Below are 25,901 nucleotides of genomic sequence, written 5' to 3'. Positions count from 1 at the left end.
TGTATTACTTTCACGATTTTTCCGTATTTGCAACTTTGCTTATAACTCGAAAGCGAAGGCATTTATCAAGAAACAGTTTTCGCCATTGCTTTTCTCGTAAAACATTACGAGAAAAATCATTGACTCGTCACTGATTGACTTATCAGTGTATAGTTCAAACCACTTAGGTAAATGAATTTTAGAGGGTGCATTGTTTTTACAACGTAGGCATTCACTAAAGAAGTATTTTGCTACACTTCGCATATAATGATGTCAAACAGGACGAGCAATTTTTTTTATTAAAATATTTCAATTCTCTATATTTCGGGAATTGAATGTATCACAGTCATGAAAATTGCAATTTAGACTCTTCTTTAAAACCGACACGTGTTTCATAATTATTTAAAAATTCATTCTGTGGATTTAGCAAAGAGAGGAGAATGTTTATCATTAAACTCTATTAAGCCGAAGGTGAAGACCAAAATTCCCTCCAAAATAATAAATGGACCAATTTTCCAATATGTCCGCTAACACGTCAATTTATAAATTACGGTAGAATTTCTTCTTTTTTTTTTTTAATCTAATGTTTCTTTAGAAAACTTATTCTGAGACAGATCCGAAATAGACTCGATCGAAGTCATTGGCAACAGCTAATATACTATATTAAGATAAATTAAACTAATCAGGCCACATTTTTTAAGTCGGATTTTTAGTAGGTCTTGACGTTTTATGGGCTTCTCTAAAAAAAAATTAAATTTTAACTTTTAAAAATTCCGTATGGTTGTATGTATGATGGCAGTTTTTTTTGAAAGAAACGCTCATTTTCTACATTAAATCGGCAACCCAAACGCACGACTTTCAAAATGTCATCAACAACAATGGCTGAAAGTGTAGGCGTAAGTATAATAGGGTACGATCTGCCGGTTACGAAAAACAACGTTGCTCTGTGATGGTGACAATACCTTCGGATGGGAGAAAAATTACTGCCCTGCGTAATTTTTGGAAGAAAACAACTACCGAAAAGTGGTAAATTTCTACTCGATATTGTCGTACGACCACAAGAAAACGGATGAATTAGTACTGAACTGGATTAAATGCGTCTGGGAGCGTCGACTAGGCGCTTTATTACGAAATTCTTCTGTAGTTTTAATGGGTAGTTTTAGGGGTTAAACTACTGACGGTGTCAAGCGAAGCCGATTGCTGGAAAGTTTGATCAATTTATTCCTGGTGGAATGACATCTATTCTTCAACCTTTAAATATGTGCTTAAATAGAATGTTTAAAATTTTTTTTTCCGTAAACAGTACACAAATTGGACAACTAACACGACACGCTTCATTATTTGATAAAATTAAGAAATAGTCTTTGATACAGATTTGTGAGTCGATTATTGCGGCTCGGCCAGAAATATTGGATGATTTGATTAAAAAATCGTTCAAGAAATGTTGTATTTTGAACACTCTCGATAGCAGTGAGGAAGATTATTTATAGTTAAATTATTACGAACCCACCGGGTTGGTCTAGTGGTTAACGCGTCTTCCCAAATCAGCTGATTTGGAAGTCGAGAGTTACAGCGTTCAAGTCCTAGTAAAGCCAGATATTTTTACATGGATTTGAATACTAGGTCGTGGATACCGGTGTTCTTTGGTGGTTGGGTTTCAATTAACCACACATCTCAGGAACGGTCGAACTGAGAATGTACAAGACTAACACTACATTTACACTCATACATATCATCCTCATTCAGCCTCTGAAGAATTATCTAAAACGGTAGTTACCGGAGGCTAAACAGGAAAAAAGAAAGAAAGAAAAAGTTAATTTATTACGAAGATAATTAAAATTCTATAAATGACGGAAACTCGAGCACTGATGACTGTAATTAAGGTAAATTACTCACTATAAATCATATGTATTTCTTTTTTTATTAAATTCTAACTGACCTGGAAATATCTCGTCTCCAGCGTCACTACTCCGGCGTTCTAATCCGTTGGAGGTGGACGGAATATAACGAGGTACGGACTACTCCAGCGAGGTTATGGAATTGGTTAGAAAAAAGAGAACGTTTAGAAGGAGGTGGCAGCGGTTCGGGAGGCCTGATGGTAGGACGGCGATGAACAGGAAGGCCCGCAGATTGAAAGTGCTGTGTGTGCACATGGATGAGTCGTTCAAGGAGTAAGACTATTTCCTCTTCAGACTCTTGAGAGTCTATTTCCTCTGAGGAGGACGATCATTCTTTGTGGAGGGTGACGAAAAAATTCAAGCAGCCGCCAATCTCTTTTCCGCCGTTGAAGACGGCTGATGGGTGGACTTGTAACAACAGCTGAAAGGCCTAGTTGTATGCTGAATAATTAGGGAAGGTGTTTCGGCCGCATGAAATGCACGATGGTATTGAGGAGAAGTTAGTGAGTTCTTAAATAGCCCGATCCGTTTGTGTCTCCCTTTGAGGCCCTTCTTGAAGGTGGAAATAGCACAAGAAGTGAATAGGATTGGGTGCATACGGAAGGCTTCAGTCTGCATTACGCATAAGAGATATCTTCACTACCGTCTCGAGCTGTTTCTTTAATGCAATCCTTAGGACAATTCACTACCCTTCGGAATGGAAGGTGTCACAAATAACGATGGTCTTGAAACCTGGGAAGCCTTCGCAGGAGGTATCTTCGTATAGGCCTATAAGCCTGCTATCGGTTTTATCCAAGATCTTTTAGAAGCTGTTCCTGCTCAGAATGTGGCCAGTATTGGAAAGTGAAGGAGTGATACCCGATCATCAATTCGGCTTTAGGGGTGGTCACTCGACTGTGGAAAAAGCCCATAAAATTACTGGTGTTATCGTCAGGTGTCTGAAAGAAAAAACAGTATTTCTTCAGGCATCCTTTTTGGATATAGAGCAGGCGTTTAACAAAGTTTGGATACCATGTCTTCTTTTCAAATTGAAATCGTGCCTACCACAACTGTACTTTTTAATTCTACGCAGCTATCTAGATGATCGCTTCTCGCGCGTTAATCAGTCAAGAGATGTCGGTGTTTTTCAATAACAATGCGGGGGTTTCGCAAGGCTCAGTTCTGGGGCCGGTTCTGTTCCTGATCTACATTTCTGATCTGCCTATTCGAGCCAATGTTACGGTTGCGTCGTACGCAGATGACACGGCGATCTCGGCGGTTGACGATAGCCCGGCTACTATCTCGGAGAAATTACAATCTGCAATGGATCCCATCAGCGTTTGGTTGAGTACATGAAGAATAAAGGTTAATCCGGCGAAGTCCAGCCAAGTGACGTTCACGATGAGGAGGGAAGATTGCTCTGCGGTTCGTTTATATGGTGTTAGGATACCTCAAGTCAGTACGGTACGGTACTTGTCTTTTTCCTTAATCGCCGTTTGGCGTGGAGTGATCACATTAGTGTGAAGAGGATGTTGCTTGAAATTAAGTTTAAGAAGATGTAGTGGTTGTTGGGTAAGAGATCTCAACTTTCTTTGTCCAACAAGGTGCTGCTCTACAAGGCATTCTTGAAACCGATATAGACGTACGGAATTGAACTCTGGGAAACCGCCAGTAACAGTAACGAGTAACGTGGAGGTCATTCAACGATTTCTGAATAAACTTCTTCGCAACATAACACACGCGCCGTGGTTCGCGAGGAATGCTGAGATCCACAACTACATAGGCATTCCATATGTTCGAGAGGAAGTTGCACGTCTATTTTTAAGGTATGTGTCCAGGTTGGGTAAGTATATTAACCTTCTCGCTTTGAATCTGCTAGACAACAGCGTGGACTTAGGAGACTAAAAAGGCTCCGTGTAGGTGATTTTGATGATGGCCGGTATGATGATCCAGTTTGGTGGCTTGGTGCTCACGTTTATTATTTCTTGGATGTTTCAAAGTTACTGCTTCGTTTACTGTTCTATTTAAAGTTGTTATTTATTTTGTTGTTTTAATATTAATGTTTACTGGACATTTAAAGGCACTATCAAATGTTATATTATTTATGTTATACTATTTTTTGTTTGTTATGTTATTGTTTTTGTATTACTTGAGGATTATCACTGGGTGCTTCTCTTTCACGTGATGATCAGTCATACGACTTGCTTATTGCATTATTGTAAAAGCTGATTGTAAGTAAATAAAGGAATTTAGCAAAAAAAAAAAAAAAACAAAAGAAAATGTCATACCAGAAGTAGCCTTGTTGTATAACATACCAGTTTATGAATTACGACTGCATAATATTATATTACTTATGTATTTTAGATTACATATATAAATATGTAATCTAAAATGCATATATATATATATATATGCATATATTAATTATATTTAAATTATATGTATTATTACTGGGTTTTCCCAGCAAGGCCAGCAAAAGGTTGTATAACTTTTTTTTTCTTTCTGGAGAAAACCAACAATTAATTAAAACAACAAAAATATAAATACAGGAGTTATGAAAATATTTGTTTGCATTTTTGCGATTATTTTTATAGCCACGCACTATGAATTATATTCAGTTTAAATTAACTATGAAATAATCTTTTTATTTTTTACGTATTTTACTGCTCAGTCTAACTAAATATATCTGATTGGTGTTAACGAAAGATGTTGCATCGATTAAATTAAATGAAAAAAAATTTAAAAACATTTTTCAGATAAATCATCATGTCCCCCTTTCATTATCGATTCTTTTATTTTTTTATAGGGTTTGTAATAAAATTTCATCAATCTTTCATACAAAAAAAATGAATTATCGACCAATTCAATATATTGATCATCGAGTTCAAGATATTATATTATCATTAAAGGTTAATCAATCCTTCGAAAAATAAATAAATCAAGGGATTGTGATAGTATACCCATCAAATTCTATAAAAAATGCGTTAAAAATATTGTACATATATTGTAATTTATCATTGATGAAAATTTTGAAACCGGTATCTTCCCGCAAGGGCTCAAAAAGTCATCCAAATTTTAAAAACAGGTGATTCAAGAGAGGTGGAAAACTACCGACGGATATCTTTGATCCCTGTTCTATCCAAAATAATAAAAAGATTAATTAATTTTCTCTGTAAAAACAATTTTTTTAGTAAGAGTCAATTTGGATTCATAAAAAATAAAAGTGCTGAAATGGTAGTAAGTGAATTATTTAGAGATGTATATAGAAGCATAAATATACGTAAAAATTGCTCAGTTTTGCTTTTAAATATTCAAAAAGCATTTGATACAATTATTTAATCACAAAGTTCTCCTAACTAAAATGGACAGAATAGGAATTAGGGGTAACGCGTTAATCTGGTTTGGTTCTTATCTGTCAAATCGTCTACAGTGTGCCAGAATAGGTGATAATTTAAGTGACTGGACCGTAGTATCATTTGGCACTACACAGGGTACTATTCTCGCCGTTGTTCTGTTTTTAATATTCATTAATGATTTACGTAATGAAAAATTCAGAGGGAAATGTCTTTTCTTTGCGGAAGATACTGCCCTAGAATATAGCCGTGATAAGTGGGAAGTTTTATAAGTGAAGATGATACATAATTGGGCCAGCCCTCAGTGGAGCCGGCGTCTGTCCGTGCTTGCGCGGGTGGGCGGCGGTGGTGAATCTTTGGGACTCCTGGGCTTTCCTACTTTGGCACCCCAGGGGTTGTGCTATACTTAATTGCCAAACCGGTCCCGGGTGGGGAGGAACGGTGAAGTAGGTAGGAGTTTTAGTCGGTAGGGCGTGGGCACATATTGGCTATTAATAAATCTAGCCGAACCAGTGCGAGTCCAACACTCCCCCACTAGTGGGGGATACGTAAATGGTATTTCTTCGCAACACCGATAATAAAAAAAATGTTGGGAAGATATAAAAATGTTGATGAAGAAGATCTCATTATCATCAGAGATCGCTTCTATTAAAATAGATTACTTCTTAGCATAAGTAACTGTGTGAATTCTGTTAATTTCCTGGATAGGGAAGAAACGACCTTCTCTGTAAAGTATCATAAACACTTGCACACGTGTAACACCGATTTATGCGTCGGAATGAATAAGGAAAACTAATTCCGCTAAATATTCAGGCCTAATTATAAATTATGAGTTAAGTCGGATGCCTCACATATTAAAATTGAGAAAATAATAATAATTATTATTATTATACTCGTATAAATTTTACAAGTGACGAAATTATTGCAATCAAAAATGGTCGGTTTGTATATGTAATGCTCATTAAGCTTATTAAATCTAGATTTGAATTTGGAATCGAATGTTAGGCAGGCACTTATAAATCTCACTTAACAATTGTGGAAATAACACAAAAAGAATAATTAGAATTAAGGATTTCAAAAGGAGATTCAACCCATTTCTTGAGGTTTTCAAAAAATTGAATATTTTACCCGTAAAGCATCTATATGTATACAAAGTATTAAGTATTTTTCAGTAGTTGTAAAGATCATAAAATAAATAATACAATAAGTATGGATGCAGAAAATACGCAAATCCCGGCTGTATTTAAAGAACGGTTTCGAAAATCATTTGTCTATTTAAGACCTAAAATTTATAATATGTTTGACAACAATATAAAGTTATAACTGCTGAAAATATCTTCATTAAAAAGGTGAAGTAATGGGTTGCCAGTATTCAGGACACTAACCCACCGGGTTGGTCTAGTGGTGAATGCGTCTTTCCAAATCATCTGATTTAGAAGTCGAGAGTTCCAGCGTTCAAGTCCTAATAAAGGCAGTTACTTTTATACGGATTTGAATAATAGCTCTTGGATACCGGTGTTCTTTGGTAATTGGGTTTCAGTTAACCACACATCTCAGGAATGATCGAACTGAGACTGTACAAGACTACATTTCATTTACACTTATACATATCATCCTCATTCATCCTCTGAAGTAATACCCGAACGGTAATTCCCGAAAGCTAAACAGGAAAAAGAAAAAAAAAGAAGTATTTAGGACACTAGTGTTTTGTTTTCTAACTTAGAATGAATAAAATTAACAAAGAACAAATAAAATTAAAATAGTGTTCAAAATATACAATGTGATTTTTACTACTGTTGATGAAGCGAACCGCACACCGCCTTGTATATAATGATTATTCTTAATATCAGCTAGAGTCGATATAACAAACATTAGAATAATTATAATTAAATTAGGCTATATTTTAAGACTTATTTGTACTCTATTTTTATCTTTGACACTGGAGCTTACATATTGCTCTATGTATTGCACAGAATAAAACTTTGTATATCAATTTGTAAAATTATTATTGGAATAAATTTGAATTTGAATTAAGAGCGGAATTAATATGATAGCGTTAACGAACTTTTAATAGCGTTATTGATATCAACAAAAATCTGTTGTGGGCACCATATGACTTCCTTGTACGCCTATTAGATTACATATACACATTTTTTTAAAACTAAATACATATAAAATTTTATTTTATTAATAACTACTTATGATATTTTTTCATAATTTTTTATTTTATTTTTATTATTGAATTATTACTTATCGTAATTTTTTTTTACAATCACGGGTTAAAATTATTATTAAATCAATATATTTAAATTTAAAAAAAGAAAAAAGAAAGGAGATGAAATCTGATTCGAACTGATGTACCTTCCCCTAGGGCTTATTACTGCAATTAAGAAAAAGTCATAAATCCAGATTTGTTTAGATTTTGGGCTTTTTTGGACACTTTTGGTTCAGTCGATTGTAATTAAAAGGTGCACAGCTAGATGTTACAACAATCCTATCAAAATTTCAACATCCTACGGCTAATAGTTTTTGAGTTACGCGATACAAACATACGATACATACGTACGGTCATACATACTTCACGCCAAAACTAGTCAAAATGGATCCAGGAATGGTGAAAATGGATATTTCCGTTGAAATCTGAAAACCGAAATTTTTCGCGATCATAATAATTCCTTTACTTCGTACAAAGAAGTAAAAATAGAATAACGGATCTATTACTTCCTTGTACGAAGTAAAGGAAGTATTGTGATCGCGAAAAGTTTCGGTTTTCAGATTTCAGCGGAAATATCCATTTTCACCATAAGTTAATCCACTTTAATTAGTTTCGGCGTGATGTCTGTACGTACGTATGTATTCGCATAACTCAAAAACGATTAGCTGTAGAATGTTGAAGTTTTAGGTTTAAGACTGTTGTAACATCTAGTTGCTTTTTATTGTAATCGACTGAACTAAAAGTGTCCAAAAAGCCCAAAATCCAAAACATTTGGATTTTGGACTTGTTTTTAACTGAGTAATAAGTCCTCATTGAGCGGTTTTCAACGATATATCATAAGTGGTACTTACTTCATTGATTCCGGAGTTATAGCCAAATGATATTTTAATTAATGAAATATTTGGTCTCACAAGGAGGAGGAACATTGTTTCGAATTTTAATATATTGTTTTATTAATCATTTATTAACCTGTGATTGTAAAAAAAAAATACGATAAATAATAATTCAATAATAACAATAAAAAAAAATTATGAAAACATCAGAAGTTATTTATGAAATAAAATTTTATTACTTTTCATTAAAAAAAAAAAAAAAAAGTGTATAAGTAATTTAATTGGCGTACAAGAACGTCATGTGGTGTCCACATTAGATTTTTTTTTTTTTTTTATAATTTTGTTTTGACACAATCATGCATAATATTTTTCTTCATTTAGCAAAATTACATTTTATTCATTAAAAAAGTATTAAAATTGATTTTTTTAATCTGTAATACTAATTTTCAATCAATTTCGTGATTGGCCACATGTAATCTAATCGTTAGTAAATAAATATAGATAAGATTACATTTTTATATCAAATATTCTTTGAAATAGGATCATACCAGCAGGATGATAGCCATTTGCGAGCTTTTAACATTTGCGAAAGATTTCCTAGGATTTTAAAAATTAAAAGCTTTAATGCTATTGAATGAATACCGTCAAGCGACTCGAATAGGTTTAAATAGACTACGATTATTTTATATTCCCCTCGTAATAGTAACATTGACAAGAACACTCGATTAAAAGAACCTTACCGACCCTTTACTATTCAAGGTAATGATGACTAAGGGTGAGAGGTTCCAGTTATGTGAGGGGTGCGGGTTAAATTTTCAATATTTCCGTTCTACGAGTAATATCGCATCATCAACCCCTAAACTTTTAAACAATTGCGTTTTTACAATTCATTCCATTTTGTATCGATTCCTTCCGGTTATTATGAATTATATATTATAAACCTATACACGAATACACAAAAAAGACTTCAAAACACACCTGCCTTTAAACTACCGCATTATTAAGATAAGTTTATTCATTTTATATATATATATATATATATATTATTTTTACAGATAAAACTATTGATTAGATTTAATTACACGTTTATTACATGCTGAGATCACACTTATTTTTTATTAATAATTATTGTAATCAATTTGAATAATAAGTACTGATAAAATGATTAGCGCTTTTAAGAGTAGATAACCACAGGATGATTATACAGTACACCCAAGTCAAACTACAGGACGTTTAATACGAGTAATAATTAAAGAGACAAATGACTTAACAAAGGCAATTATTTATTCATTGACGATGAGAATAACGCATTTTTCTACATACTTGTCGGCTAAATTTAGCCGTTCCAGCCATCTTTCTTTAGACTTTATATTTCCAGTAATAAATAATCGTTCAACTCGGTGCGTAAGCCGTTTTTTTACCGCATTATTAATCCGCTCATGTTGCCGGACTAAGTGCCAAGTTAGAATTCTTTGACGGAACCAAACGAACAACAAACTCGGAGTCCGGCAAATAGAATAAAGAGGCAAGAGATCGTCCCAAGACAGCGAACTCAGCCCGGCCCAGACTGTTGCTATAAGAAGAAGAATCTTCAAAACCTAGATTCACTGTTCTTTTTTCATCTTATATTAGTCAGGCGACCGCCTAAAAATACCGCATTCGATTACCTCCGCGAAGATAATACATTAGATTCTCTAAAAATTAGAACCCCATCAGGCGCTCCTACTAGACTAAAAGGCATTTAAATTACCGAAAGATCTTCAGTGGACGGGCTGAAGGAGAATCGCGTTAGGAAAAGGACGAAAATATCTTGCTTATCTCTCAAGGAAAACAGCAAGTAAAATATTTCAAAACACAATCTACAAAGGATCAGAACGCGATCCCAAACTCATTTAAACTAAAAATAGATTTATAACTGTCACCAAATATTAAATACATGACAGATAATTAAAACGACCCAGCAACAACAAAATGATGTACAGGCTTATGCTTTGAAAAGGGGATAAAATATTCCCCCCCGATACTCTAACGTTCCGTTCTGTTCCGAGAGAATCTAACAAAAAATTCTAACGGTCCAAGATCGGGATTATAATTTTGGTAAAGCAAACTCTTCCTGTCTACTCGAATTCTGAAAAGCTTCACGTATCTTTTTTTGAGCGGTATGGGGAGGGTGATATCATTCAAAAGAATTACGCTTTTTGAGCGAGAAGCATGAAGTTTGCTCCTTATTGCGGGTTTCACTCTATTTTCTACCATAACAACAGTATTCACTGTCAATTGTACGTAATTCTTAAGGATAATCGCTATCAAATGGGCCTTTACAGTTTTAGAACACCATTAGCATCGCTTTACCGGTTGATGTTTAGGTTTTGAATTTTTTTTCTGGCGAGCAAGCTCGGGTATTTCCATTCCATATCGATCTATAAAATCATTAATTTCCCCTAAAAACTGTTGTTTAAAGTCCGTACAAATTGAATTCGGATGTGTTTGTTAATTTTAATCGATCGTCTTAGAACGCTACTCGAACACGTTTTGAGGTAATTCAGCTTATCGTGGATAAAGAAATGCCGATAATCGCACTACAATTTTTTATTTTTCACAGATTTTGTGGTTGTGTCCTTGCGAATAAAATATTAATGCTACTTTGGATAGTCAGTCTTATCTTCTATCTGCCTTCTGCCAAGATGAAAATCGATGACTGATTTTCTACCCGATTTAAACTGTTCGATATACTAATAAAACTTTTCATATTTAATAAACTTTTTAACATACTGTTTTAACATCCTCGAATGAATTTCGATCGATTTAGCTTCAGTAAATAAAAATCTTACCACGTTACACTGTTCTTCTACGACATACGTTTCGATCGGAAAAGAAGATTATAATAATGGAAATTTTATTTGAACAGCGATATTTTCTATATCAGAGAAACCAACATGAATTTCATTCGGTTTCAGTTTGTTCTATTAAATAGCTTTTTCCACTGTTGCTATTTGTCTATTTAATTATTGAATGGGCTTCGGATTAATGAAAAAATACCTGTTATATTTATCAAAACTTATCGTCATAATGCCCGTTACTAGTAGCGGCTCGCGTATAGGTACCGTAGAACTGTAGCACTCCCTATTTCCACTTGATATTATCGATATCATGAGTCCTTTTTTCTTTAATTCTTCCTTTATACTTGTACAATATATAATCGTTAAGCTTAATGTCAGTAGCCATTCCCTAATTTATAAAAAAAGATACAAAAATTTTTGTATGGATTTGTGCGCTTCACAGTTCCAGAAGCATGGTGTTTGGCTGTTGTGCGCATGAGCGCATAGGAAGATACACGCAAGGCTACGAGGGAAAGTGCGCACTGTCGTTCCTACAGTGCCGACCTTGGCATGCTGGTGGAAGGTAGTTTTTTTTTACTCCGCGTATGTATGGAACATTCCTTGTTCGTTCCCTTTTCTAGTTTACTCGGTGGATGAAAAATATGAAAGCAGTTTAGTTGTTTTTTCAGTAGCGATCGGAAGATGGCGGAAAGCACAAGGGCTCTTTGATTGCCAAATCTATCCAAAAACACGCTGTAAGAGCGAAAGAGAAGTTAATTAGTAAAAACGAATTATGAATTTGTTTCTGTGTATATAGAAATTTAAATTAGGCACCGTTGTACTATAGTGTTTTTAAGCGGGCATTTTATTAAGTTATTATCTAATAATACTAAAAAATATTATCTGTATTGACATTTTATTATTTATTCGGTTAAACCGTGCACCATACTCTTGAATACAATAAGTGTAGAATTAGATTATTATCCTGCTTCCAGCTATTCTATTTTATTCATATTCTTTCGGTTATTTTATTTTACAGAAAACTTTATCCATGGCCTTGAAAAGGTACAGAAAAGAATTTCCTGGAGCAGCATCCCCACTAATTTAAGCTATGAGTCGCTAATCCCAGTTATTGCTGTCTTCTAATTAAATTTGTTGAGCAGTTTACTGAGGCGCTGGGCTGAATTGTTGATTTTATGCACGAATTCAGATTCGTTCAAGAGTTTTTCATCGTTGTTCATTAAAAAAAATGTCCTAAAGCACTTTTTAACCGTTCGATAGTAAAAATAAATTGCATGAATCAGAGAGCACTGCAGTACTAGTAACTACTATAATACCGTATTGTTATTTGTAACTTCAACTTATGAAAAAAGTATTTTTAACAAAATATTATTCGAGGCCGTAGTTAAAAACGCTAATATTTTTATTTAAAACATTATTTGGATAATATTTTTGGTAAAAAAAATAGTGACGGGTTCTGGGCTATTGATGGTAACCAGATCATTCTCCTGCCTGGTCGTTGATTTAATTGTACCGTGGTGTATTTTAATTACCGTTTAAACCGACATTCTACTGTTATGGTATCATATTCTACAGTGATTATAGATAAGTTTTGGTCTCCATGACCGTAAGAATTTCCTGTTTCTTCTTTACTATTGAAGTGATATAGTATAAATAAATATTTTATTCAGATCGGTACGTAATAGTATATGATAATATAGATCACGTCAGGAGTAGGTATTCTATGGTTAAAAAACACTATTCTATGGTTAAAAAATGAACTACCCTTATTAGTTATCAGAATTGATCGACGAAAACTGTTGTAAAACCTTCATCACAGCAGCTCAAAAATTTACAATTAATTGTAAAATAAAAAGTAGATGTGATTAAATTCCATATGAATTATTTAAAATATAAACACGTAAAAATAATCTTAGGCAAATACTTGAAGAGCCGGCCTCCGTGGCGGGACTGGTAGCGTCTCGGCCTTTCATCCGGAGGTCCCGGGTTCGAATCCCGGTTAGGCATGGCTTTTTCACACACGCTAAAAATCATTCATTTCATCCTCTAAAGCAATACCTAATGGTGGACCCGAAGGTTAAACAAAAAAAAATATTTGAAGATATGAAATAAAAAAAATAACTGCTATACTAAATAAATCACAATTTAGAGGACGTTAGTGAATTTCCTTCTCCTAAATATAAAAAAGACATATATAAAGATTTGAAACGAATTATACTGTACAAAAAGCTTACTTTTTCCAGTTTCTATGCAAAATCTGTAATATTCATACCAAACATTTGATGGCCAACCACAATCGATAGATTAACACATACCGATTAACACAGCCGCTGCCAAACCAAGCATTAAATGTGTAATTATTTTTTAAGTTATAAGAATAAATTCCAGTCCGATTGCTAAATAAAATTTAAATATTGGATATATATATTATAAACAGTTATATATATATATATATATATATATATATATATATATATATATACCTGACATTACTGTCATTATATATATATATATATATATAATGACAGTAATGTCAGGTTGACAGTTTTAAAAACCGGCAAAGAATTGCATACATTTTCCTGCATCGTCCTTGATAAATTTTTATTTCATTTATGTCATTGGATCTTTAAATATCATTTATTTTATTGCTATTACTTAAAATCGACCAAATCCTATAAAAAAAAAAGCTGGCAACATAGTTGTAGTATTTCCCTGCCTCGCAGTTTATTTCAGATACACGGCTTACACACGCAACTTAATTTAAAATATTTATCATTTTATTTAAATACGATATAATATTTATTTTTTTATTAAATATAATTTTTTTTTTAAATTAATTCAACGATTCTAACTAAAGCGCGCGCGCATACCGTATTTCATTCCCACGAGTGTGGCCAGCACTAGCGGCCACGTTAAATACTTTTTTTACACTTTAAATATTAAATATTATTCATTTATTTAATTCTACCGCTCACCTATGACATTACAACATAGAAGACGACTACAGCAGCTGGACGTCAGTGCTACCTAGCGCTCCTTATGGTGAAAGGGGTATAGGGTATCATTATACTAATGATACACTATAACCACTTAGCAGCTAGTTTATGTAGAGCATTTTTTGAGGTATGGGTGAGATTTTGCAAAAATCTTTTTGTGCAAATATTATTATTTTTTAATTGTTAACAAATGCGCCTAAGAAAAATAAGACCTTAATTAGCAGAAATCTTGAGATACTGAAGGTGACCTTACCCTACAGCCTCATCCCCTCAGTCTTTTAAGTTGAAAATTTAATGGTATCAATGCATCATATATAGAAGTAATCTGCCCAAGTTTAATTAAAATCGGCCGAGTAGTTCTGAAAATATAAGGTGATTTAGGGTACGACACCTAACACCGAACACATACAAGTATATACGAACATTCGGAAAATTTCCATCCGATTTTTTGGGTTCCGTCGGTTCAAAACGTCAAGATCCGATTAAAACCGCGTATGCTTAAACTTGATCGATTATCAAACTTTTCCTTCTATAACTATAGCGCTTGACGAGAAGATAATAAAAAAAAATGGAAAACGTAATTTAACAATTTTAGATAACGATTTAAGAAAATCGTTATCTAAAATTCTTTATCAGATGTAACTGATAACTGTAACCAGATGTAGTCCGCTGCTGTGTGCAGCGGACTACATCTCGCTGCTAGTGGAGGCCAGTACCTTAGATGAAGTGAAGACAAGGGGAATGTTACTTTACAATTAGTTAATGAATGGCTCGTCAACAACAGTTTGGAAGTCTCTCCTTCCAAATGCAAGAGTATCCTCTTCACTGGTTGGTAGGATACTCAGAAGATTAAATCTGCGCCTGAGAGGAGAGGCAATTGTCGAGGTGGAAAGTGCTAAATATCTAGGGGTGTTACTGGATAAACACTTCAAATATTCCAGTCATGTGGCCATGATCTGCGACAGAGTGGAAACAACAATCCGTGCCTTGCGTTGTCTCTTTGCGGGACAAGGAATTCGACGTGCGTCGAAGAGACGACTTACCACATCGGTGATAACGTCGTCTCTGTTGTACGCCGCCCTGGTATGGCCGATGAGGTTAATGTCAAGCGCAACAGAAGAAAATTAACTAGCACTCATAGGAAGTCGCTTCTAGGCGTAGTTTCGGGGTACCAAACCTTATCGTATGATGCACTGTGCGTGCTTTCTTCGGTGTTCCGGTGATAGAATTGCAAATTAAAGGATGAAAACTAAGGGCGTCCGGTATAGCCAAAGTTGAGGCCAATTCTATAATACGGGAACAATGGAAAGTGGAATGGGCGGGTTCAGCAGTGGCCGCATGGACCAGAAGAATTATCCCGGACCTGGATGCTTGGCTAGATCGCTCTCATGGCGAATTAGATTACCACACAACGCAACTCATGTCGGGACATGGTGCGTTTGAACAAAACCTGCATAGGTTTGGCAGGAGAGAGTCACCCATATGCTGTTACTGCGATGCGGTTGACGATGCCGAACACACTATTTTCGTGTGCAGACGATGGGAGGAACATCGTATAAATGCAGGACTGATGTATACCCGACCTGAGCAGCTCTCGAAGTGGCTCTTGGCTATATCCAGAAACTGGCATATTTGCAAGAGCAGTCCTCAGAATAAAAGAAGATGATGCAAGACGACTGGGATACTGAGGGTTTTAGTTTATAGCAGGGCTGGGCGGACAGCCCCGTTCCTGAAGGCTCACATGCCCTGGTATGTGGATTCTCGTGATGGAGCGGGGACTCCTGGGGTCCGTTAGGTGTGAATGAATAAAAAGACCGAGACCCGGCCGGCGAAGTGGGTTCCCGGATACGCTTCAAAATGAGCTTCGGCTCATTTTGAAATTTGTCGACGAAGAGCATCGTTATTTTTTTTCTATTAAAAAATGTTACTTTAAAATAAATTGCAAAATTTTATTGCGTTATCTCCAACCGTTCTTCAAAAATAGTTTTTTTCTTAAAAAACACAAATGGCGGCCAGACAGAAAAATATGCGTTTTCGGACTATGTTCACCGGATATTTTTTCTTCATATGTTAAGTGAATTGCTTCCTAGACTGTGCCCTCAACCTACCGGGTTGGTCTAGTGGTGAATGCGTCTTCCCAAATCAGATGATTTGGAGGTCGAGAATTCCAATGTTCAAGTCCTAGTAAAGCCAGTTATTTTTACACGGATTTGAATTCTAGATCATGGATACTGATGTTCTTTAGTGGTTGGGTTTCAATTAATCACACATCTCAGGAATAGTCGAACAGAGAATGTATAAGACTACACTTCATTTACACTCATACATATCATCCTCATTCATCCTCTGAAGTATTATCTGAACGGCCGTTACCGGAGGCTAAACAGGAAAAAAAAAGACTTTGCCCTCACCTTTAAAGATCACTTTGTATAGCTGTTATATACCGGGAAATGTAAAGTAAAGATTATGCTTTTTTTATTTATTTATCTTTTTTTTTTAATATGAAACTCATACATACCTCGGACGATAATTTTTCTATTTTCTTCTCTTGGAACTTGTCTTCTTGATTTTCCTAAGCCTATTCCTTTACAAGGCTCTGACTGTCCTCGATCTGTTCTCACTAGTTCGCTAAGAAAATTTATATATCCAATTGCCAGTTTCAGTGTATCTACCTACATAAAAAGAAAAGAATACGTTATAATTTTCAGTTCCATTTATTTATAAAATATTTACCAAAATATTATTATAAGTCTAGAAGTATATCAGTAGTTCAGTTACATGTGATTTAAAAAATAAAGATCTTTAAATAAATATATTATCTGGACTTACAGGATACCGTTAAAAAAGAGCCGGTTGCCAGCATAGAATTCCTTGAGTGTCTGGACCCGTCCCGAAATGCAGCTTTTAATGATAATTTTTTTTTTCAATGATAAATATCTGATAATTAATATAAAAATTAAAAGCATGATGAATCATTGTTCCAAATACCTTCCAGAAGTAATTTAGAACCAAAAAAGAACGCATTTAAACACTTTGTTTAAAGAGTCATGTCACCATCTTTCTATTTTATTACTATACTTACATTTCGACATATTTTGTGATAAAAATAGACAACCTTTATTCCAGGGAATTGCAAAAACTGTGAACTACTGAGATACAGGTTTCCAGTTGTATTCAATGTAAAAAAAAATTGAAAACAAATGAAAAATGTTTTCTAATTCTTTTAGAAGCTATCGAAAAATAATTTATATATATATATTTTTTTTTAATTTTCCATTATTTTTATTTCTTGGTAATAAATATATATGGAGAAAATCGGGTATTTTACAAAATATTGCCGTAAAGATTATCCAAAAAAATTACAATGAAATTGTAAACCGTACGATAAGAGTCTCGCAGATATCGTTAGTTCCGCTCAAAAAACAAACATTTCTGTAATAAATAAAACTGCTTTTAACAAAATGATACTGATGTCAAAAAAGTAAGACGCTACGTTTCCATTATCTAAATCTGTTATTAATTTAGAATTTTGTTTAAAAAAGGTACATGTTAAATATATGTAATAGACAATAGATATACAATAATAGATAATAAACAAGGTTTAAGCGTTACATATAATAAACAAAACAGAAAAAGTTGCAAAACGCTTACAGGCCCAATTTCATTAGCATATAATACACATCTCATTTACAGGAATAATACAATTCTTGTGATTATTTGTTGTTTAATAAATGAAATCGGACCGGTAAGAATTTTGTAACAATTTTTTATTTTTTTTGGCATATTATATGGAACGCTTAAACATTGTTTATTATCTATTATTGTATATCTATTGTCTATTACGTATATTCAACTTGTACTTTTTAAATAAAATTCTAAATTAATAACAGAGTTTGATAATAGAAAATGTAGTAACTTATCTTTCTTGATACAATTATGATTTAGTTAAAAATAGTTTTATTTATATTACAGAAATTTTTGTTTTTTGAGCATAAGAAATAATATTTGCGAGACTCTTACCGTACGGTTTACAATTTCATTGAAATTTTATTTTATATTACTGCGTTTTGTTAGAATATTCTTTTATTTTATTCTTTAATTTTTTTTTATGAATTACTGGTTGTTTTCTTATGAATATTATTAAAATTTATCGCTTTTAATAAAACTTGTATAAATGACCTTTATACTTTATTCGTGATCGAATCGAAGATCCGTGATGTATTATTGCAGTTATTACTTTGCAAGTTTAACCCTCAATTTTTATCGTATCCTTTGACACACTTTTTATATTATTATTAAATGAACTTCTTTTTATTTCTCCATCGATTAGTTCAAATAATTAGTTGTAATTGTAGAATAAAAATTTTACCAATCGAATTTACTTTTGTTGTATGTAACAAATCATTGTTGCCTTTTCCTACACTTTCCTACTGTTCGTGTTTTTTGTATTTTATTAGTAGTTATAATCTCTTGTAAACTAATACTTTTATTTTCTTTAATGAAGTGATGGGAACTGAAAAAATTGTTTCATCTTCAGTACTTTCATTTGCATAAGAACATTTACTATTAAAACAAGCTGCAGTATATTTTCTTTTAAATGTTATTATTTCAAGTAAATTATTAAGAGATCATTCGTAAATTTAAAGGCGCCGTTAAGTACCGCTACCTAGCGGCGCGATTCGTAAAGCCATTTTTTTGAGGAAAAGAACATAATCGCGGCTCCCGCGGTTCAGCAAATGAAAGAAAAAACCTTGTCAAAATTCGAAGTATTTTTTGAAAGTATTCTTTATTACAAATCTAACTGAACTGAAATATAATTTTTTCATGCTTATTTTAATTTTTTCACCCATTTTCATTTCACTTTTAGGTTAGATCATATTTAGAACTGTAAAAAATATTTCGTTGACTTCGCCATGCGAAGTCAAGCGAAGTCATGCGAAGTTTTGTGGAATCTTACCGGCGAAGTTCTAACGAACTTTGTAACTAAATTATAATCGTACCAGCGTTAGATTGTGAAAACATCTCGGATTTTATAATACTATGCTGGTAATTTTTAAGATAAAAATATTGAAATTTTAGATTTTTTTGCAATATATAACTAATATATATGGGAATACAAATAATTTTTTAACAGATAAACGTAAAAAAAATGTAATTTATGAATGCTCCCACAATAAAACGATCTATTTTTCTGTAGGAGACCAAATGGAAAGGTTTAAATGGAAAGGTTGGAGTGTAACAAATCATTATAAATGTAAAAATTGATATATAAAAATGTTGACTTAAAAAACTTCTGGATACGGTAAACCTAAACCAAAATGGAGACTGTTTAATATTTTACACAAATAGTTTCAAAAGTGGCCTACAGTTCGTCAAAAGCAGCGGTCTTATACACGACAAATAGATCGTTTTTATATAGGAATATTTACTAAACTTTATACTTCTAGTGTTTCACTATTGATAAAGTTCAATAAGTATTCCTACATAAAAACTATCTATTTTTCGTTTATGAGACCGCTGCTTTTGACGCACTGTAGGCCACTAGGTATTTGAAAGTCACTTTTGAATCATCCGATAGCAGTTACACGCACGGTATTTTTCCTGATGTGAGAAGTGTGCAGGTAATCGGGTGGGTTTCCCCGATCGGCATATTAGACACATTCTTTCTGGACATGGTGTTCAGAATAATAAATATCGAGATAGTTTTGCCAGATTTGGTTTGATTAATTCAGGCATGTATCCGGAGTGTACGACCATTGATGATTTGCCCCACGTCTTATATGTCTATCCCTACTACGAAGCTGAACGTATCAAAGTAGCCAGAGAGTTTGCGAGGATCAACTGTAGTTTTAATCTGTAAGTAATTTGGAAAACCAAAAGGAAATGGAACATAGTTGTTGGCTTCCTTAGATTCTTAGCCCTGCGGAGGATGGCTGAGGGGGTCTGATGCTGTTATAGATGTGTAGAATTTTTTAATTTAATTTTTTTAAATGTGTGTAGAATAGCAAGCCGATTGGCTAGGTGCTTACTTCGCCAAGATAGGCTTTCTGGCATCAAGCCCCGGTTAGCTGAAATATTCGCTTTTAGGATGAGAATGGATATGTGAAGAACTCTGTGATTGATCTGCGGTGTGGGATTTATAGGCATCGATCTCGCTTCCGAAACCGAACCAGAGCAGAGTGAGAAAGGGTATGTTTTCATTAGTCTTATTAAATTTATGAATTTTAAGTAAATCAAAAGGACTTTGAGTAAATTGAGTCTTAGGACAAAATTGTCGTTGTTGCGACAATTTATGAGGATAGTATTTTAGGAGGTGTTTGAAGAATTAGTCAATGATCTAAGCCCATTGTCTAGTTGAAGTTAGATAAGAATAATTTTTGTGTGAAACCTTCAGTGTTAGATGAAGGCGCGGGGATCGCGCTTCCGCGAATCGTTTAATTTGATAGTTGAGTGTTGTAGGTTACAGCAGGTGGTCGCGGTTGGAAGAGACCATACGAAGGCGATAGTAAGTTGTGTAGACTGATGGAAACGTTCGCCAATGGAAATGTCTTGCATGGATTATATCCTGACAGGGACCAATCAGATGACTGTGTTATGTTATCAAGTTTAGAGGATCTAAAAGACGATTTCCGGTAAAGCCAATCAGGGTTAGAAAGGAAGAGGGCGGTGTGGTGATCGAGACCGTCACAAGGGGATTGTATTCCTCTACAGGAGTCAGGATATTTCACTGTTGAACAGTTATTTAGGGAATATTTTATTCCACTTTTGAAACTAACTGTAAAAAATATTGAATGCCTGCCTGCCATTTTGGTTAGCGTTGTCGAATTAAGTTAACTGATTTTCATATATTTGATCTTGGGTTGCGTGCATAAAAATCATAACCTGACTGAAAGTTAGAATTTGATCCGTCATCTATTTAATACAAGTAATTAGTCAAAATTTAACTGCTATTCGTCAGCTTTCCCGTTAAAGCCCATCAGGGCTAGGAACGGGGGTTTGATGTGGCGACCGGATGCGTCACAAGGCGGGTGTCTTCCCCTACGGGGTTGGGATGTTATTCCTTAGCACATTACATAAATAATTGATGTTTAAAAATTTATATTTAATCTCTTGTTGAAACTAAACTGATTAATTAAAATTTCATTAGAGATTTTAAACCAGGTCCGATTGTTAAATGATAATTCTTTCATGTTATGAAGACAAAACTGCTTCTTGCTTCTTAGATTACAACCTCTATTGGAGGCAGTCGGAAGAGCTTCAACAGTATTAATATTTAACTTAATATTATTATTAATAACAATAATAATAATAATAATAAATTCCTAATTAAGTTAGCGCACTTAAATTACCTTTGATAGTCTTTTTTCGTAAGGAAGAGTAGGTATATGAGCTCTAAGGCCCTCAAAGGCATCGTTGATACTTTGCATTCGTCTTCTTTCTCTAAGGTTTGCGGCTTGGCGTTGTTGCATTTGCTGTTGAGGACACTTACCCAATCTACGGGTACGAACTCTTCCACTGCCTGTTAAAAAAAAAAATATATATATGTTTTACCCATAACAAATATTATACGTCCAAAAAATTAAATACTCGTAAACTATTATTGTTACAGGGCGTTCCATAGGCACGCCTCCGCAGCTAGGCTCTCCAGGCGGGTTGCTCTGGCCGGCGGCGTCTCGAAATTGAATTATTAGGTGTCCAGAATTGATTAACGCTTGTGCAAAAATTTTTTTTGATGAAAATTGATATAACGAAAGTTATTTAGCTATTTAATTATTTTAGGAACTATTTAGGACACTGGTCGCTAAACTGTATCGTAGCTCAGTAGCCGTTTGTGTCACAGACATTCGGTCTTATGCTTCAGGACGACTGAATGGGGTGGTGACGGGAGAAATGCCAGGCAAATCAATAACGAAAGTTAAATTAGAAATTTAACTCTAGAAATTGAAACTAACGAATCGGGATTTCCGCTAGTGATCGGTACATTCCAGTGCCTACTTTTTTATTATAGTTCATTAATTTATGAAGATAAACGATCACAGAAATAAATAAAAAATATGTAATTTTTTTTTTAAACACCACTATTAAATTAAACGCACTAAAATGTAAAAAATAATTTTAGGACCGTATCTTAGAATGGATTTGACAACAAACTTTGGTAGTGATATAAGATTATGTAAAAGTCACAACTTCAAACTAAATATTTGATGTTTTGGGGAATTTTTTCTTATGCGTGTTTACACCCCAACTCTTTAGGCAATTCATCACGTATAAGAAAAAATTGGCAAAAACATCAAATTTTTAATTTGAACCTATGACTTTCACATAATCTTACATGTCACCTTCAAAGTTTGTTGTCAAACCCGTTCTGACATACCGTTCTAAAATTATTTTTTTCTTTTTTAGTGCGTTTAATTTAATAGTGGTGTTTTTAATTTTTTTTTTACATATTTTTTTATTTTCTACTTTTTAGTGCATTTGATATAAGAATGTTTTTTTAAAAAAATGTTTTTTTGTGTATTCTTTATCTTCTAGTTTTTAGTCTTCATAAGTTTATACTTTGCAGCTGCTGCGCTAGCGCACAGGTTTGAGCGTGTTTAGCGAAAGATCAAAGCAGTAGGTTTTACGGTGGGTGAGTGCAATCAAAATTTAGAGCTGACGATTTAATTTCCGGGTAACCAAGATCCGGTCGATCAAGAGTGTACCCGACGCGTTAAACAGTTAGAACTCGACCTGCTGCTGCATACGCCGTTTGAATCGTGAAACTCGGACGGGCTGTTGCCAAAATATTACGGTGACACCCCATCGCACCCCCCTTAGTTTCCGAACGGTGTCCCGGGGACACTTGAAAATATAATTACTCGATCAATGGGAGCGGATAAGGTTGTTTCGGGAGTTAAAATAGTTTTCCAGAGCGCTAGGACCAACCGTTCTTGAGATATTTGCGATTTTCTTCCGAAAATTCGGATCAGATAAAAAGTACTAAATTTTCCCAAAACTTTTATATATATTTCACACAAATATCGATATATCGATTTATAATATAACAAGTATACACCTGATCACCATGAGACATGTACTAACGAATCGGAATTTTCTGCTGGTGATCAGTACATTCCGGTGGTAAGCTAAGGGGTATGCACACACAGACACATACAAATGCCGTTTAGTAGGGTAGAATTTTATGGAATAATTTTTTTTTTAATTAGTATGGGCTCTATGCACATCTATTTCTTTATGATTTTCTGTTTTGTAATAGTGTTCTCATCAAGTTTATCCAACCAAAGTTTTTCTCGATGGAATGCCGAGATAATAATTATGTATTTTTCCTACTTTATTTTCTAAAATACAAAAATATACACCGTTAAATATTTTCTTCCTGCTCTACTAATATTGTAACTAAATGATAGAACTTTTAAAATTAATTATCAGATTTCATATATATATATATATATATATATATATTGTATAACTTTTTTTTTAATTTAAATATTTTGATTTATTAATAATTATTAATCTCTTATTGTAAAAAAGTTTTACAATAAATAATATTTCAACAACAATAAAGAAAAATATGAAAAAAATCAGAAGTTATTAGTGAAATAAAATTTTATGTACTTTTCATTTTAATTCAACAATTTTTTACAGAGGTACATATTTACTAATAAATCAATATATTTAAATTAAAAAAAAAATATATATATATATGTATTTATATGAAGTCGGATTCGAACCGATATGTGCATGCTTGGTCAAGAATCCGACACGTTCTCACTTACACCACATAAATACTTGAGCAGCGTGAAACAAAATTAATATATAAACCAATATAAAATGCTTATACGAGCACCACAAAAGAAATGTGATGCAATTTGGTGCATCACAAATACACAGTATACACAATGCAGTTGTGTAGCTGTCCACTTTATTAAAGAATTGAAGGATGGTATTTCACTTTCAAATGAAATAAGTTTAAATGAAGTTTGCAGCAAAAAATGTGTATATGTAATTTAATAGGTGTACAAGGAAGTCATGTGGTGTCTACATCAGAATTTTTTGTTCATTATTCTGTCTGTTACTTATTTCATAAGATTATGATATAGCTCTAGAATGATGCTGCAAGAGGGAAAGTATGTTAATCAGTCATAGAATGAGTATGGGTTTTTTCATTTCTCGACGTTTCATGACCCTGGGACCTCAAAAAACAAAATAAGTATTCGTACGTATGTACGTGTTTGAAGCTTAATAAATCTTGACTGGATAAACCGATTTTTATGAAATTTTGAACAGACTCGTGGGTATGGGACAATTTGTACATAGAATTTTGGGGTCAATATCTCCAGGGAGTGGGGTAGATAGTTTTTTGAAATCAATTTTCTCGAAATTTTGCAAACGTAGCACCTTTTTACATTAAGCTTAGTAAATGCGTGAATTTAATATATCTTACTATTTTAAACAAAGATTTTCCCCAAATTCTTCCTTCCCAAAAAATTGAAAAAGTTATCTTTTTATTTGTTGCATATTTTTTAACCGAATTTTTTTATGTCTTTCTAGGCATATTAGTTGTGCAAGTGACACATAAAATACTTTGAGGGCATATTCGGGATGGGGAAACCGATAAAAGTATAAAAATATCGATTTTTTTAATTTCTTTAAATTTTTTTGGTTTATTTTCATACTAATTTATTTTTTCAGTATATAAGAATAAATTACCGATGCCAGGAAAGTATTACATCTTTTTTGTCAGTTTTTTACTTCCCTGTACTAACAAACTGAATTCAGTTCATAATGGGGGAAACCCATTCCTAGTTCAACCAATTTATCAATATTGTAAGAAAATCTTAACAGTTTTATTGTTGTGTTTGGATTGTTATTACTCCCAGAAGTTCTCCTTTATTGATTTTTTTCATATATAATTTAAAAAGCAAACATGTCAACTAACGCTTGACTCCTTCCTGCGCTTCAATTTTTTTCCTCTTTCATTCTTGTGTAAATTATAAACTATTATTATGTGGTTACATTATAATTCTTTTTTCTAAATATTTACATGTATTTAGAAAAAAGGTTTTGTATTCATATACAAAGGAAGAAATTTCACACACACGCGCGCGCATATATATATATATATATATATATATATATATATACTAGCATCACCGTCGCGGCTTCATCCGCGCTATATGGTGCGTTTCCTGTCGCGGTCAAGGGTTGTTTAGCCGGAATAAACTTTTCCGTTTATTTTTACACCTAGAATATTTCCTGAAACTGATTTCCGTTATATATTTATCTGTACCTAAAAAACAACTTAAAAAAGCAAAAATAAATTTATGAAAATTCTAATATGTGTTCTTTTTAAAGTGCACAATAAGAAAGGATTTTTTTTAAATTCCGAGTTTAAAGGGTTAAAATGGATTTTGAATTTTTTTTAAACCGGGCTATTTTTTTTTTTTTTTAATCTCTCATTTACAAATAAAGATATCAACTTGATTTTTTGTGTATTTAATATTCATGTAAATATTTAAAAACAATTTTTTAGATTTTTCTAAATTTAACCTTGAAAGGGGTAAAAAAAAGGTAAAAACATTTAACAATAATTACAGATTTTCCCCATTTGACTATACTATAGGAGATATTCAATAAAGAGGGACTTGAAAATTCTCTTCTGATAGATATCTTCTTTTTCCTGTTTACCCTCCGGTGATTACCGTTCAGGTAATACTTCAGGGGATAAATGAGGGTGATATGTATGAGTGTAAATGAAGTATAGTCTTGTACAGTCTCAGTTCGATCATTCCTGTGATGTATGGTTAA

At 33.4% G+C, this 25,901-nt stretch overlaps 2 protein-coding genes across 6 annotated transcripts in view; one reads left to right on the top strand and one right to left on the bottom strand.

Moving 5' to 3' along the window:
• Window positions 1-25,901, top strand: part of LOC142318974 (facilitated trehalose transporter Tret1-like) — a 240,098-nt gene that overhangs the window by 46,443 nt on the left and 167,754 nt on the right. The window lies entirely within an intron of this gene.
• Window positions 1-25,901, bottom strand: part of LOC142318973 (pancreas transcription factor 1 subunit alpha-like) — a 69,703-nt gene that overhangs the window by 17,182 nt on the left and 26,620 nt on the right. For all 4 annotated transcript variants that reach the window (XR_012755083.1, XM_075355700.1, XM_075355699.1 and 1 more), the window contains 2 exons: window positions 21,443-21,612; window positions 16,612-16,765 (listed from right to left, as the gene is read on the bottom strand). Coding sequence is in view for 3 of the 4 variants with exons in the window: in XM_075355700.1 (XP_075211815.1) it covers window positions 16,612-16,765; window positions 21,443-21,612 (324 nt within the window). In the remaining variant the exon portion in view is untranslated. The remainder of the gene's footprint in view (window positions 1-16,611; window positions 16,766-21,442; window positions 21,613-25,901) is intronic.

The sequence above is a fragment of the Lycorma delicatula genome, chromosome 2, assembly GCF_047948215.1.
Source record: "Lycorma delicatula isolate Av1 chromosome 2, ASM4794821v1, whole genome shotgun sequence".
In the NCBI taxonomy this organism is placed as follows: Eukaryota; Metazoa; Arthropoda; class Insecta; order Hemiptera; family Fulgoridae; genus Lycorma; species Lycorma delicatula.
The sequence above is the reverse complement of the archived record's forward strand: the minus strand, read 5'-3'. Positions and strand labels throughout refer to the sequence as shown.